Genomic DNA, 14892 nt, shown 5'->3' with positions numbered 1-14892 from the left:
CCTTCCTGCTCTTTAACTGTGGCAAGCTGTTGTTTGCCTTTGCAGTTTTGCAGTGGTTGTGCCCAAAGCCCCCAGGTGTGTCCCCACACCCCACAGCCTAACTCTTTGTGTGGCTAATTTCTCTATCTCTGCTTAAATGTCACCTTCTTCAAGGAGCTTTTCCTGACCATCATTTCTGAGTGATTTCCTTATCTCCTTGCCGGTTATTCTCCATCATTGCACCCTCTTTGTCTTTCTCTCTCATCATTTATCACCGTTTATACTTACATACTGATATGTTGGCCTGTATATCCTGAAGGGAGGGGTCATTTTCTCTTTAACAGTTTATATGTCATGCCTGGCACATAGTAAAAAATAGATGAGTGAAGTCCTACACAGCAGTAGTGAAAAAGGTGATAAATCTCATGATAAAGACAAAATGATGAAAGTAAAATCCTTCTTACTTACATCTTTGTAAAGATTAATAATTCCCAATAATAACAAGGGTGGGAGAAAGTAAGTGGGCAGGCAGTTTGGTGATACATAGTAAAACCTATAGCAAGTCTTTTCTTGACCTGGTCGGTGCTACCAGTGCAAATGCATTCTCTAGAAATGCAGAATAGTAGTTGCACATAGGAGGGGTATTGCATGTAATGTGAAAAATATGAACAACCAAAATATCCACTAGTAAGGAATTAGTTTAATTATAACCCATCATATAGTAGAATTCTGGGTCATCTTTATGGAAATCTTCCTTTATAAGTCATTGAATAAAAAATTATAAAGCATTATATATGATGACTACTCTCATCTAAAAATGGAGATTCTGTATATTTCGTTGTGCATAGGAGGTATTTGGAAGGATAAAATCCATAAAATTAATACTGTGGGAATGGTCTTCCAGTTTACTGTACTGTTTTATTGTTCCTAATAGTTTTTTAGTCAGGTTTTTCTATGTATATTATCATGTCATCTGAAAATGATGATAAGTTTTACTTCTTTCCCAATATGGATTCCTTTTATATCTTCCTTTTGCTTAATTGCTCTAGCTAGGACTTCCAATATTATGCTAAGTAATAGCATGAAAGTGTACATCCTTACTTTGTACCTGCTCTTAGAGAAAAAGCTTTCAACTTTTTAATACTTACTGTGATGTTTTACTTTGGATTTGTAAGGTGTGACCTTTATTATGTTGAGGTATGCTCCTTCTATCCCCATTTTATTGAGAGTTTGTAATCATAAATGGAAGCTGATTTTTTTCAAATGCATCAATTAATATGCTTATTAATATGCTTTATCTTCCCTTTTGTTGATGTGGTCAATTACATTGATTGTTTTGCATCCCTGGAATAAATCCCACTTGGTGAGGATGGATGATTTTTTTAATGTAGTGTTGAATTTGATTTGCTGAGATTTTGTTGAGGATTTTTGTATCTATGTATTTAGTTTTCTTTCTTTTTTTGATGATGTCCTTGTCTGCTCTCTGTATCGGAGTAATGTTGGATACATAAAATCTGTTTGGAAGCCTTCCCTATTCCTCAATTTTTGGAAGGGTTTGAGAAGATTAAGTATTAGTTCATCTTTATTTTTTTTTTTTTTGCCAGAAACAAGTTTATTTATTTATTTTTTATTTATTTTAAATAATAAATTTTATTTTTATATTCCCCATACAATTGCAACCCCCCTTTCTGATCCCAATCCCTCCCCTCCCGCCCCCCACCCCCCAAAAGTGTCTCTGTTTCATAGTTTTTTGTTGATTCTGATTTTCACTTTCTTATAGTTATTCATTTTCCTGGTCCCTTATTTAAGTTTTCTAGATTCCTGCTATGAGTGAGACCATCCGGTATTTTTCTTTTTCTTTCTGGCTTATTTCGCTGAGCATGATCCCTTCCAGCGCCATCCATGTTGCTGCAAATTGCATGTGCTTATCTTTTTTGAATGCTGAGTAATATTCCATGGTGTATATGTACCACATCTTCTTGATCCAGTCATCTATTTTTGGGCATTTGGGTTGTTTCCAAAGCTTAGCTATTGTAAACAGTGCTGCTATAAACATAGGGGTGCAGGTGTTCTTTGGAATTGATGTTTCTGTGTCCTTTGGGTAGATACCTAGGAGTGGAATTGCTGGATCATATGGAAGCTCTATGTTTAGTAGGTCCAGAAATCTCCACACAGCTCTCCATAGTGGTTGGACCAGTTTGCACTCCCACCAACAGTGCAGGAGAGTTCCTTTTTCTCCACACCCTCGCCAACATTTGTTGTTGCTAGTTTTTTTAATATGTGCCATTCTCACTGGTGTAAGATGGTATCACATGGTAGTTTTGATTTGCATTTCCCTGATTACAAGTGATGTTGAACATTTTTTCATATGCCTGTTGGCCATTTGCATTTCCTCTTCAGAGAAGTTTCTTTTTAGCTCTTCTGTCCATTTTTTGACTGGATTATTTTCTTTGTTTGTGCTGAGTCTCATCAGCTCTTTGCAGATTTTTGTGATCAGTCCTTTATCATTAGTGTTGGGTGCAAAAATGTTCTCCCAGTTGGTGGGGTTTCTCTTTGTTTTTGTTATTGTCTCTTTTGCTGTGCAGAAGCTCTTTAATTTGATGTAGTCCCAGCTGTTTATCTTTGCCTTCACTATCACTGCTTTGGGTGATGTGTCTGTAAAGATGTCTTTGATGTGCAAATCCCGTAGTGTTTCGCCTATATTTCCTTCTATATATTTTATGGTTTCAGGTCTTATGTCTAGTTCTTTAATCCATTTTGAGTTGATTTTAGTGTATGGTGTGAAGTAGTGGTCAAGCTTCATTCTTTTGCATGTAGCGACCCAGTTTTCCTAGCACCATTTATTGAACAAACTTTCTTTGCTCCAATGCATAGTCTTTGCTCCTTTGTCAAAGATTAGTTGACCATAAATCTGTGGGTTTATTTCTGGATTTTCTATTCGATTCCATTGGTCTGTATGTCTATTCTTGTTCCAATACCATGCAGTTTTGATGATTATGGCTTTGTAGTATAGTTTGAAGTCTGGGAGTGTGATGCCTCCATTCCCTTCTTTTTTTTTCAAGAGATTTGGCTATTCGGGGTTTTTTGTTATTTCATATGAATTTCATCAATAATTGTTCTATTTCTTTGAAGAATGACATTGAAATTTTGATTGGAATAGCATTGAATCTGTATATTGCTTTTGGAAGGATGGCCATTTTAATAATGTTTATTCTTCCAATCCATGAGCAGGGGATGTCTTTCCATTTCTTTGTGTCTTCTTCTATTTCTTTTAACAGTGTTTTATAGTTTTCTTTGTATAGGTCCTTTACCTCTTTTGTTAGATTTATTCCCAAATATTTGATTTTTTTTGTTTCAATAATAAAAGGGATGGTTTTTTTGATTTCTTCTTCTTCAGATTTATTGTTTGTGTATAGGAAGGCTACTGAGTTTTGCGTGTTGATTTTGTATCCTGCCACTTTACTGAACTGATTGATTAGTTGAATTAGTTTTTCTGTGGAGTTTTTGGGGTTCTCTACGTATATTATCATATCATCTGCAAATAATGATAGTTTGACTTCTTCTTTTCCTATTTGGATTCCTTGGATGTCTTTCTCTTGTCTTATTGCTCTGGCTAGGACTTCCAGTATTATATTGAAAAGCAGTGGTGAGAGTGGACATCCTTGTCTTGTTCCAGATCTTAATGGAATTGCTTTCAGCTTTTCACCATTGAGAATGATACTGGCTGTTGGCTTGTCATAGATGGCCTTTATGATGTTGAGGTATGTTCCTTGTATCCCAAGAATTACAAGGGCTTTTATCATGAATGGGTGTTGCACTTTGTCGAAAGCTTTCTCAGCATCTATTGATATTATCATATGGTTTTTATATTTCTTTTTGTTGATGTGTTGGATAACGTTGATTGATTTTCTGATGTTAAACCATCCTTGTGTCCCTGGAATGAATCCTACTTGGTCGTGGTGAATTATCTTATGGATACATTGTTGGATACTGATAGCTAAAATTTTATTGAGGATTTTTGCATCAGTGTTCATTAGGGAGATTGGCCTGTAGTTTTCCTTTTTTGTGTTGTCCTTGTTCGGTTTTGTTATTCGTGTAATGTTGGCTTCATAGAATGTGTTTGGTATTGTCCCTTCCTTCTCAATTTTTTGGAAGAGTTTGTGAAGGATAGGCACTAATTCGTCTCTGAATGTTTGGTAGAATTCATTTGTAAATCCATCAGGTCCTGGGCTTTTGTTTTTGGGGAGGTTTTTGATTACCATTTCAATTTCGCTAATTGTAATTGGTCTGTTTAGGTGTTCTATTTCTTCTTTATCTAGCTTTGGGTGATTGTAGAGTTGTAGGAATTTGTCCATCTCCTCTAGATTGTTGAACTTGTTTCCATATAACTGTTCATAGTAGTTACTGATTATTCTTTTGATTTCTGCTGTGTCCGTTGTGATTTCTCCTCTTTCATTTGTGATCCTGTTTATTTGTGCTTTCTCCCTTTTTTCCTTTGTGAGCCTGGCTAGGGGTTTGTCTATTTTATTGATTTTTTCAAAGAACCAGCTTTTGGTTTCATTGATCTTTTGGATTGTATTTTTAGTTTCAATTTCATTTATTTCTGCTTTGGTTTTTATTATTTCTTTTCTTCTACTGGTTTTGGGGTTTTTTTGTTGTTCTTTTTCTAGATCTTTGAGCTTCGAGATTAGGTTGTTTGAGTTCTTTCTTGTTTCTTGATGTGAGCTTCTATTGCTATATATTTTCCTCTTATTACTGCTTTTGCTACATCCCATACATTTAGGATATTGGTGTCCTCCTTGTCATTCAATTCAAAGAATTTTTTAATTTCTTCTTTGATCTCCTCATTAGTCCAGTGGTCTTCCAGTAGTGTGGTTTTTAATCTCCATGAGGTAGGAAAGTTCCTTGCCTTCCTTTTATGGTTTATTTCTAGTTTGATGCCTTCATGGTCAGAAAAGATGGTTGGTATGATTTCAATCTTTGTGTATCTGTTGATGTTTGTCTTGTGCCCCAGTATGTGATCGATCCTGGAGAATGATCCGTGTGCACTTGAGAAAAATGTGTACTCCGTTTTTTTGGGGTTTAGTGTTCTATAGATGTCTGTTAAGCCCAAATGCTCTAGGTCCTTATTTAGAGCTTTAGTTTCTTTACTTATTTTTTGTCTTGTTGATCTATCCATTGTTGATAGTGGTGTGTTGAAGTCTCCCACTATGTATGTGTTTTCTCTGATGTCTGTTTTCAGAGAGGACAACAGTTGTCTGATATATTTTGGTGCTCCTTCGTTTGGTGAGTATATGTTAATGAGTGTTATTTCTTCTTGAAGTATTGTCCCCTTGATCATAATGTAGTGACCATTGGGGTCTCTTTTTATTTTTTTGAGTTTGAAGTCTGTTTTATCTGATATAGCTGTTCCTGCTTTCTTTTTTGGCCCATTTACTTGTAGGATTGTTTTCCATCCTTTAACTTTGAGCCTATTTTTATCTTTTGTAGCTAAATGTGTTTCCTGGAGACAGCAAAAGGTTGGGTTTTGTTTCTTAATCCAGGCTGCAACTCTGTGTCTTTTTATTGAAGAGTTTAGTCCATTTACATTTAGAGTTAATATTGATATGTTAGCATCTGTATTTGCCATTGTGTTTGTCTTTTCTTTGATTTTATTTATTTATTCTTTTAATAACTTTTTTTTTTTGGCCTTCTTTCATTGTTATTCGTCCCTCTGAGGTTCTGGCTTTAGGATTCCTTGTAGTATTTTTTGGAGTGGGGATTTAGTCTTAATGAAATTCCAGAGTTTCTGTTTGTCTGGGAAGGTCCTTATTCTTTCTTCATAGAGGAAGGAGAGCTTTGCGGGATAGAGTATTCTTGGTTGGCATCTGTTTTCTTGGAGTCTGTTCACTATGTCCCTCCACTCTCTCCTTGCCCGTATTGTTTCTTCAGAGAAGTCCGATGTCAGCCTGATTGGTTTTCCTTTGAATGTTATCTGTTTCTTCCCTCTTGCCAGCTTCATTATTTTTTTTCTTGTCCTGGATTCTTGGGAGCTTTACTATTATGTGTCTTGCTGTATTTTTCCTTTCGTCGTGGAAGTTTGGTGTTCTTCTTGCTTCTTGTATATCAATTTTCAGCTCCTTCTTCACATTTGGGAAGTTCTCTTCAGTTATCTCCTGGAATATTTTCTCTGTTCCTACATCTCTCTCCTCTCCTTCTGGAATTCCTATAACTCTTATATTTCCTTTCCTCATGGAGTCAGATAGTTCCTGTAGTCTTTCTTCGTTCTTTTTCCTTTGTACTTCTCTTTCCTTTTCTGTTTTGGTTCTTTTTATTTCTGTGTCTTTAAGAGTACTTATTCATTCTTCCATTTCATCTATTCTGCTTTCATTGCTTTTCCCAGATTTCTTTAGTTCCTCCATTAATTCTTTGATCTCCTGTGTTTCTTTTGCTTCACTCTTTATGGACTCAATTTCATTCTTCTGATCGTTGATTATTTTTCTCATATCATTGTTTTCCTTTATGACTTCTGTCAGTTTTTTAATCACAGCAATTTTAAATTCTCTTTCTGAAAGTCTCAGAAGTTCTTCCAAGTTACTGTCGTTGTAATCTGGAGGGTGGTTTTCTTTTTGTGGTGTGCTTTTTTCCTGAGGAGTTGTTAGGTTGCATGTGGTTCTTCTACTCCCTACTGTCTGTTTTCTAATTTGTCGTATGTATTGGGACACTGTGTTGCTCGTTCTGTCCGGCATCTTGGGTGAACTTCTCCGCTCCCCTCTGGCTCCTCCAGGAGCCATCTCTGGCTTCTGAGGGAGCTTTCTGCTGGTTTCAGGCAGTCTTTACTGAAGAAATGTCCCTGTTCTAAAATGGCGACGCGGGACTCAGTCCCTGCGCTTCCGGTCTCAGGCACACTCTTCTGCGCGCCTGGTCTGCCCCGGCCATGGGTGCCTGTTCCTCGTGGCCTCAGACTGCTGGTCGGAAGGGGCCTGGCGTGGGCTAACTTCCCAGCTGGCCACTGTCTCCTCCGGGAGCCTTCTGCCCTTTTCAAGCAGTCTTAAGAAATTTCCCTGTTCTATGGGGTGTTCGTGACTTTTTTTTTCCTGGTCGCTAGGTGGCGCCAGAGATCTCTCCTATTGTCCTTGGGGGGGCTGTTTTTTGCCTTCCCCCACCCCATGGGACAGGGAACAGAGCGGGAATGGTCGGGTAAACCTCAACGGCTTTGGGGTGCTGTGTCTGCCTTGTGCCCCACCGTCGTGGAGATCCCATGCCCCGAATTTCGTGCCCCGGATCTCAGTTCCAAAGCCCTCAGGTCCAGGACGCGGGCTGTAGCCCAGTTCAGTGGCGCGGGAATGGCGCCTTTTTCACCCCGCTCCCGTGCCTGGGCGCCTGGTTCCTGCTTACTCAGTGAGGGACTTTCACCTCAGTGAGGAGAGCCTTCGCGCGTCTCCCCGCAAGCCTAGGTCGCAGGCGCAGGGACCTGGGTAGCCGCGATCCCGATCAGCGTGCTGCTTTTCCGCGCAAGCTTACCGGCCGGCCCGGGCCTGTGTGCGCGTCTCCAGAGTCTCTTTGTTCTTCTCTAATGGCGCCCGGAGCCATTCGCTCACCGCCGCGGCGAATCCTGCAGGGTTCTCCACAGCTCCCGTTCACGGGGTGTGGTGGCTGCAATAGTTCCTTTCCACTCACAGTCCCGCTTGCTGCGTAGTTTGTTCTTGTTGGTCATTTTAGTTTGTTGTTTTCCTCCTCTCTGCCGGTCGTAGAGTGCCGACTCTGTGGGTGGGGTAGGGGAGCAGGGTTCTGTGCTTTCCTCCCTTCTAGTCCTCTTTTATGGCCACTTTCTTCTTCGGGTAGTTTGCTGGAGTCGTCCGTTTTATCTTCCCTGTCCCAGTTCTCACTGGGACCTGCCGCTTTTCCTCCCTATTAACTTTTTTTAATGGGAGATCTTACTCGCAGCATCTCCTCGCCGCCATGTTGCTCTGCCCCTCTCTAGTTCATCTTTAAAGAGTTGGTGGAACTCACTAGTGGAACCATATGGTCCTGAGCTTTTGTTCTTTGAGAGATTTTTAATTACTGTTTCATTATCCTTGCTTGTAATTAGTCTATTCAGGTTTTCTTTTTCTTGCTGATTCAATCTTGAAAAGTTGCATGCTCCTAAGAATTTGTCCATTTCATCTCAGCTATCTAATTGATTGGCCTAAAGATGTTTATAGTTGTATTTTATAATCATCTGAGTCTAAAACTCTAAAATCAATATTTAAAAATTAGTTGTTTTCCTACATGGAAACAATGAACTAAAAGAGAAAAAATATCAACAAAAAAACCCTATTTACTATAACATAAAAAAAAAAATCCTCGGAATAAAACTAACAAAGGAGGTGAAAGACAATATATACAAGGAAAACTATAAAAGACTGTTAAAAGAAATAGAAGATACAAAGTAATAAAAAGATAACTCCCTGCTCATAGATTAGAACAATTAACATTGTTAAAATGACCATCTTAACCCAAGCAATACATAGATTCAGTGCAATCCCTATCAAAATTTCAGTGGCATTGTTCAAAGAAATAGAACAAACATTACAGAAATGTATATAGAACCACAAAAGCCTCAAATGTCCAAAGAAATCCTAACCAAAAAAAATGCATGTATCACAGTTCCAGACTTCAGCTACACTACAAGTAATCAAAACACTATGACACTGGAATAAAACTAGATACAAAGACTGATAGTATATAGAACTGAGAGCCCAGAAGAAAACCTTCACTTATATGGACAGTTAATCTGCAACAAAGGAGCCAGGAGTATACAATGGAGAAAGGAAAGTCTATGTGCACAACAAAATATTACTCAGCTATATTTAAAAAAAAAAAAATGAGCTCTTGTCATTTGGGACAATGTGGATGGAACTGGAGGGGATTATGCTAGGTAAAATAAGTGAGAAAGAGAAGACAAATTTCATTCAAATGTGGAATATAGAAAAACAAATTAAACCCTACAAATCTGACTGTAGAATGAGGTCATCAGAGGGTGAGTGTGGAGTGGGGAGCAAATAAGGGAGAGCCCAGTGGATGTGAATTGTGAGAGATTTGGTAGTGGATGTGTGTGGTAACATACATCTGAAGAAATGTGAAATTGTACTTCTGAATCATCTACAGTTTGCAAACCAACATTACTTCAATAAAGAAGTAATGTAATAAAGAACAAACAAAAAACAACTGTGGAATTGGAGGATGAAGTAGAAGTTTTCATTCTACTTTGTTGTTTTGGGGGATTTTTATAAGTAGAGACTGTTGGATTTATGTGTCTATATTTTCTTTTATAAATTGAATATGCATGGCCTTATATGTCCAGATTTCTACCAACCAGTGAACAATTATTGCATGTATTCCTTGTTCATACTTAAAAACAATTTTGGGTAGCTGCCCTTGCTTATACCTGAAACCTTTAAGGATAGGGGGAAAAGGAAAAAGCTTCTGGTATATGCTGCTAAGATTTCGCTTCATTTGAGATGATTTTGTTTCTGAAGAGCTTGGGAAGGAGTGACAAGTAACAGTTGTAGTATGTAGCTCTGGAACACAAAGGTGGAACTTTTCACAGGAACAAAGCTTTCCTTTTAAGAATGACTCAACTGTGGAAGTAATTTTATTATATATATATATATATAAAATTATATATATAATTATAAATATAATTATAAATAATTATATATAAAATTATACCATATAATATTAGTATAATTGTATTATATAATATATTAATTATATTAATATTATATAATATAATTTATATATATAAAAACCACTGAGCTTCATGGGGTTTTCTGTTCAAGTAGGATCAGAGTTTTATCAGAAATAGGATGGCACCTTGACATTTAGTGTAAGCACCAAAGTCACATGCCAACATAAAAGGGAGGGGGTGAAGATAACATTTTAATTATCAAGATGTGAGTACCAGTATTCCCGTTATTCATTGACCCAGAGAATGAAGTAGGGTGGAGGCAGAATGATGTAGTTGAATATCTGCTGACCCTGAAATCAATCAAAATACAGTTGGCCTTGCCACTTAGTAGCTTTATAACTCACTTACCTCGGCTGGAATAAATAGTTGTATGACCAGCGTTAATGAGTGGTATTAAGCATATTACTATTGTGGGTACAAAATAAATGGCGAATTGATAAATTTTACTTGCTTTAGCTCCATATATTTCCTGCTTTAGCTCCATCTATTTACTGAGATTTTAATATATCACTAGTTTTGAAACCATATTCTCAAACTGATTGTACACTGCCTGGGTTAGGAGTTCATTGAATCATTAATTTATTGATTCAAAAAAGAATTGAGCTCTATGTGCCAGGGCTTATGCTAAGTCTTGGAATCTGCCAGTGCTTAAGACAGAGAAGGTATGTGTTACCTACTGACACCTTCCCATCTCTGTCCCAGACTTCTCCCTTGTAGTTCAGATCTATACATGCGACTCTCTGTCATCTCACTTGGCTGTCTACTGAGAGTCTCAAATTTTGTGAATACAAAACTGAACCTGTGAAAGTACTTTCCTACCACTGTGCTCCTCCTAGATCTTCTTCATCTCATGGGTACCTCCATTCTCCCCTGTGCTCACTCTTTTCTAGTCAGACCGTCTTTATTTTTGACCCACTGGGACCTTCCTATCATGGGACTTTGTACGTCCTCTCCTCCTGAAATGTTCTTCCCTGCGTGACCTCAGCCTCTAACTCTCAGTCACCCAGTGTCCCTCCATCTTTTAGCCTGTTTCTTTTTCTCCACAGTATTTTCCACAATGTAGTATGTTTTTGTTTGTTTGTTTGTTGTGGTTGTTTTTTGTCTCCTTTGACTTACATGTAAGCTCTGTGAGAGCAAAGGTTTCTTTTCATTTTGTTTACTGCCGTGTCTCCAGGGACATAATACTCAATGAAATTGAGTGGGTGGGTGGGTGGGTGGATGGATGGATGGGTGGATTTGTACCCTACACTCTTAAATTGTTAGTTCATGTTTGTAAGCAGAGACAGAGAATAACCTAGCAAACTAGTAAATGAAATTTTTGTTTTCAATGAGAAAATGAGAGATATGGGATAGTAGTGATTAAGGAGGGGGTAGTGAATGTGGGAGTCAAATGTACTTCTGAGGCTTTATGGGGTACAAATGGTGTAGTGTGACAGGAGCACTGTGGTCGAAGTGAGTTTCAAGGATGAAAAGAGGCACCAGCTTAAGAAGAGCAAGTGTGGCATGCTAAGGATTGGCAGTTTATTCTAATTGCAAAAGAAACCCATTGGAGGGTTTTAATATAGGGATTGGCTTGGCTGTTTTTCAGTTTTTAAAAGATTGCTCTCACTGCTGTGATGAGAATTGACAGGAGTTGGGGTTTGGGGAATAGGACCTGAATGTGATGTGGGGAGGATATGTGGGCCTCTGAGCATTATCCTATTTCAAAAAAATTGAAATTATCAAAGCCTAAGGTGGATTTTTGGGGATATTTGTATATTCCAGAGCTATTTCTAAAAAATATCTCTCTGTGGCTTTCTAATTTGCTTCTATAGTTTATGGGGAACTAAGGAGCTGAGGGGCCCACTGGGAATGGAAAGCAGAGCTGTGGAACTGTGAAAACTTCAGAGTTCCTGTCACTCAATGCTTTGCCAGAGTGTCACCTCTGACGTCTCTGATCGATTGCAGAGTACCTTCTCTGAGCCTTCATAAATGACCATGTAGTCAGATAGGCAGCATGTGCAAATAAATAAACAAACAAACAAACAAACAAATAAAATGAGCTGTTTTATAAGATTGTCATGCACTGGTTTTGGTTTTTAACTGCAAGTTATTTTGATTTATAGCTGTGTGTCCTTAGGGAATACTATAGAAGCTGTAAAACTCATATTCATAAGAGAAAAAATGCAAATAGTTGAAGGAATTGCTTTAATAATGATTCAATTTTAATATATTTTTTCCATTTCAGAAAACACCAGTTTGATCATGGAGAGGTAAAAACCTAACATTAGTAAAGTTTTACTTATTTTATGTTTGTGTGTATTTGGACTTCTCTTTCTAGTCTCAGTTTCTATATTTATTAGCAGTTCTCCCTAATCATCTTCCAAATATACCTGTATATATTTTTTATGAGAACGTGTGACCATTCATTTGTGACCTTCCATGTGCTGGAAGGGAATTGCTGAAAGTTCTTTAAATTATTGCATTTGACATGTGTGACCATTCATTTGTTAAAACAGTCAAATAGGAAACTCATTTTGTCTGAGTGGGTCACCCTCACAGTGATAGCTGTGTATTTCTGGCGTCTGTGTGGTCACCTGCGGGCAGCACTTTCCTCTCTGCTCACCCTGCCTGAGGCCTCAGAGCTGTCACTGGCTGCTCCCAGAGCCTGGTGATTCAACTTGGTTTTTGCGTGTTTTCTCACATTGTTAATTTTTGGATAGTAGGTGATTTCTCCCTTTAGGTGTATAGTCCCTCTAGTTCTCCCACCACCATAGCCTCTGTGATCTAGCACTGCAGTCCCTTTTGCTCTTTCTCCCCTTGATCTGACCTCTCTTCTCACCCTCCCCTGATGGATGCCTCTGATCTATGGTCATCTTGCAAGTGCTTTGTCTTTTTCCTGACTCTTCGTTCAGTGTCTCTATATTCCACATATAAGTGAAACCATCTGATGTTTATCTTTTTCCTTCTGACTTATTTCCCTTAACATAATCCCTTCCAGCACATGGATCGAACTGGAAGGGATTATGTTCAACCTGGTTTTGATAGCAGTTCCAAGGGGGAGTGCTGGTGTCTTAAAGCAGCAGCTGTTTCTGTTTACCACTTTCCTGCCTTGATCTGATGCTAGTGCCAAGGTAGATTCAGAAGTTGGGCATCATCATTTGCTGACTTGACTCTGGGCAGAATTGCAGAACCACGTGCCTTAGGAAACTTGTTTTACACATTTCAGATATCAAAGTGATGTTGCTAAGAAAAAAAAACGCCCTTTTCTGTATACTCAACAATTTACCAGTATATTCTGAAATTTCACAAATAGTAAGAGTAAAAATGATGTTATCTTTCTTTCAGCTGGTCTACCATGCATTGCAGCTGCTAGCATATACGGCCCTTGGCATTTTAATTATGAGACTGAAACTCTTCTTGACACCACACATGTGTGTTATGGCTTGCTTAATCTGCTCAAGACAGGTATGATGGTGCTTTGTAGTGTTTGGTGACTTTGTAGCTACTCTGGTCATTCTACCCCTGCGTTTGCTATGAAATAGCCTAAAATTTGAATTACCCAAAGTTCTTTGAATTATTGCAGTTAAAGGTCTTCATGGTTTTGTACTGCTCTTATTAAGTGTCAGGCCCAAAAGTGATCATTTTCTCTATTTCTAACTTCTAAAATAGTCCTTGGAATACAACAGACTCTCAGTGCAGGCTGAATTCATGAATGATGACTACAGATCTTGAGAGAAGTATTTTTGTTTGTTTGTTTGGGCATTCATAACACTAAGAATACCAACAATTGATTTTAAGTTGTAAGCACTGCCTCCTTGCTCTCTGTGTAGGGACTCACACTTCTCCATAGTGTCACCTTTTCATGAATCAACTAGCTACAGTGCAAGTGCAGTATTTCTTTTAAATTTAGCACATATTTACTAAGTATCTACTCTTTGCTATAGGAAAGAGGGTAAACTGGTACATAAAAAAAATAAAAAAAAAACTTAAGTGTATATACTTCAAGCCCTCAAGAAACTTGAAGTATAGCTCTATAGAAATAGAGAAATAATATTGTAGAGAAATAATATTGAAAGTATGATAGAGACAAAGCATTTTTATTGAGGTGGACTATATGAATAAGGAAAACCTTAGCTGGCCTCAAGGTTCCCAATCAGAATGTTGACATTATGTTAGAGACTCCCTACTGTCCTGATGCTGACCCAGGAGTGAAGCTGCTGTTCCTGTTTCCTCCAAGAGGGGACAGGAAAGGGGTCTGTCTGGTGGGAAGTCTCTCATCTTAAAATCCCTCCTGAAGTGTGACTGATGTGGTCTGACTTCACAGGTGGCCGACCTCTGCAGCCACAGGGAGGCCTGTACTCTTGAGGAATTCTTTTGATCTCTAGAGTCTTTGTTTCTGGATATTTCTCCATTGAATAATTAACCCTTTATCTGACAGTGTATCATAGGATAACTAATCCTTCATCTGGAGGACTGTTTCTCTGGTAACCGTTTTGTTTTTTTAAAGAAACAACTTTATTACAAAGCTGGCTAAGCAGAGACAGAAGCTCCCAGTTTCAGAAATAGTTCCTGAATGGCTGGGGAATAGGCTATCACATTTGGAAAGCTGGGCTGGGGATGATGGGAGAACTTTTCTTTGCTGGATACATGCTACTTTGCACTAACAATGATCAGTGTGTTCTTAATTTGGTTTCAGCTATTTGGATGGCTCTTTTGCAAAGTACATCCTGGTGCAGTTGTTTTTGCTGTTTTAGCAGCCATGTCAATACAAGGTTCAGCAAATCTACAAACCCAGTGGAATATTGTAGGGGAGTTCAGCAATTTGCCACAAGAAGAACTTATAGAATGGATCAAATATAGTACTAAACCAGGTAAAAAAAAAAAAAGAGTCATATAATTTAGCTGATGTTTCCCTTTCAATTATATGCACTACTGCAAAATCTTAAACTCAAGTTACTTCTATTGTTCTTGCTCTTTCTAAGCAGGGCTACTTCTCAGTTATCGTGATAAAAAGAGAGATGTCAATCTTACTTAAATTATTTACAAAGAAAATGTTATACATTTTTTTAGTAATTTACTTTGTTGTTTTCCATAAATTCCATTTTTTTCAATTTTTACCCAGAGTTTTATATGCACATGTATTTTGTTATGCTTATTTCCTTAATGAATTTTTAATATTAGTCCTTCACATCCCTTTTTGAAATGAATTCATAAAATGT

General features: G+C 37.9%; 1 protein-coding gene across 3 annotated transcripts in view; it reads left to right on the top strand.

Moving 5' to 3' along the window:
* Positions 1 to 14892, top strand: part of DPY19L1 (dpy-19 like C-mannosyltransferase 1) — an 84921-nt gene that overhangs the window by 58653 nt on the left and 11376 nt on the right. For all 3 annotated transcript variants that reach the window (XM_037510114.2, XM_037510118.2, XM_054692466.1), the window contains 3 exons: positions 11919 to 11943; positions 13019 to 13138; positions 14370 to 14544. In XM_037510114.2, the coding sequence (XP_037366011.1) occupies positions 11919 to 11943; positions 13019 to 13138; positions 14370 to 14544 (320 nt within the window). The remainder of the gene's footprint in view (positions 1 to 11918; positions 11944 to 13018; positions 13139 to 14369; positions 14545 to 14892) is intronic.

Source organism: Talpa occidentalis, unplaced genomic scaffold (assembly GCF_014898055.3).
Source record: "Talpa occidentalis isolate TD23 unplaced genomic scaffold, MPIMG_talOcc4v2.1, whole genome shotgun sequence".
Classification (NCBI taxonomy): Eukaryota; Metazoa; Chordata; class Mammalia; order Eulipotyphla; family Talpidae; genus Talpa; species Talpa occidentalis.
This window is presented reverse-complemented; position numbering and strand designations above follow the sequence as displayed.